Source organism: Cyprinodon variegatus, unplaced genomic scaffold (genome assembly GCF_000732505.1).
Source record: "Cyprinodon variegatus isolate N-32 unplaced genomic scaffold, C_variegatus-1.0 Scaffold140, whole genome shotgun sequence".
NCBI classification, from domain to species: Eukaryota; Metazoa; Chordata; class Actinopteri; order Cyprinodontiformes; family Cyprinodontidae; genus Cyprinodon; species Cyprinodon variegatus.
In genome coordinates, this window is record NW_015150593.1 from 214,740 (window position 1) to 216,006 (window position 1,267).

General features: G+C 36.8%; 1 protein-coding gene across 1 annotated transcript in view; it reads left to right on the forward strand.

Annotated features, from left to right (window-relative positions):
* Positions 1–1,267, forward strand: part of LOC107086010 (pleckstrin homology domain-containing family A member 5-like) — a 190,532-nt gene that overhangs the window by 182,476 nt on the left and 6,789 nt on the right. The window contains exons 24-25 of the mRNA XM_015376728.1: positions 244–405; positions 679–812. Coding sequence (XP_015232214.1) covers positions 244–405; positions 679–812 — 296 coding nt within the window. The remainder of the gene's footprint in view (positions 1–243; positions 406–678; positions 813–1,267) is intronic.

Genomic DNA, 1,267 nt, shown 5'->3' on the forward strand with positions numbered 1-1,267 from the left:
TCACGGACTAAAACTGGTAGTTGGTTCCACAGGAGAGGAGCCTGATAACTAAAACTTTTTATTGGATTCAAAGTAGTACCCAAAACTTCTTAGCTTTGTTTCATTTAACAAATAATACAAAAAAATAGTCAGATTTTTCTCCCTTTGATCCATTGATTAAACAGGGTATAGAGAACATTGGCTCCTTCATATCTCTTACTGATTGGTCTATTTTGCCATTTTTGTGTGTTTTTATACCTTTAGGCTCATATTAGGCGAAGGGATGAGGTGATGAGCAGTGATATTCAGGAGCTGGAGGCCTCACTCAGACACCAGGACCTGGTGAGGGACCAGGAGACCCCTGCAGAGGAGATAGCCCGTCTCAAAGAGTCCTCGCAGGATGATCATTTCAACCTGGATCGAGAGGTAACACCCAGCAACACACTGGATCGACATCCTGGGGCAAAGACCGCTTTGGAGTAATCTTTGTTTAATGCTCCATAGTTTTTATCACTACATTCACCACATTTATATGTCAGCACAGGAACCTCTTCACTTCTGTATATGATAAACCTAAATCATCAAAACTGTGGGGGGTTTATAGGGTTTTAATCTGTTTTTGATTCTTTCAATGTACCATTTTTGTTTCTTTATTGGTTTATATAGAATCTTTAATGTGCGCTTGTTTCCATTTCCCAGCTTTCTGTGCCTGATAAAGTGCTTATTCCTGAGCGTTACATTGAATCAGACCCTGAGGAACCTCTGAGTCCTGAACAGGAGGCTGACAAGCGACGGAAAGTGGACCGTATTAAAGCCCTAATAGCAAAAAACAGGTAAATATGCACAGATTAAAAAAAAAAGATAATATTTTGCAATATCCTGGACTTTCCTGTGCAGGCATTTAATAATAAAGCCATCCTGAACATAGAGCTGCAGCAGCTAAATATTATTACTCAGCAAATTATATCCATGAATTTAGAAATCTCAGACGAGTTATGGATTTTGTTTATAAAAGTATTTTCCCCTCTTTCAGATTTCATTGACTTTTAATTTCTTGTTACTTTTACTTGTTCAAACCATCAAACAAATTTTAGTTTTTCACAAAAATAATTTTAGTAATAAGCAGTTTTCATTAACAATTAAAATGTCATCCCCAACACTGATTAAAAAACATTGGTTAAGTCACAAAAATGTGACAGCGCACAACATTTTTACAGAGCAACATGTTTCGCCTTTATTAAAGTCGTAGGGAAGTCATATTGAAATGTCAAATCATTTTGGCTTAAAC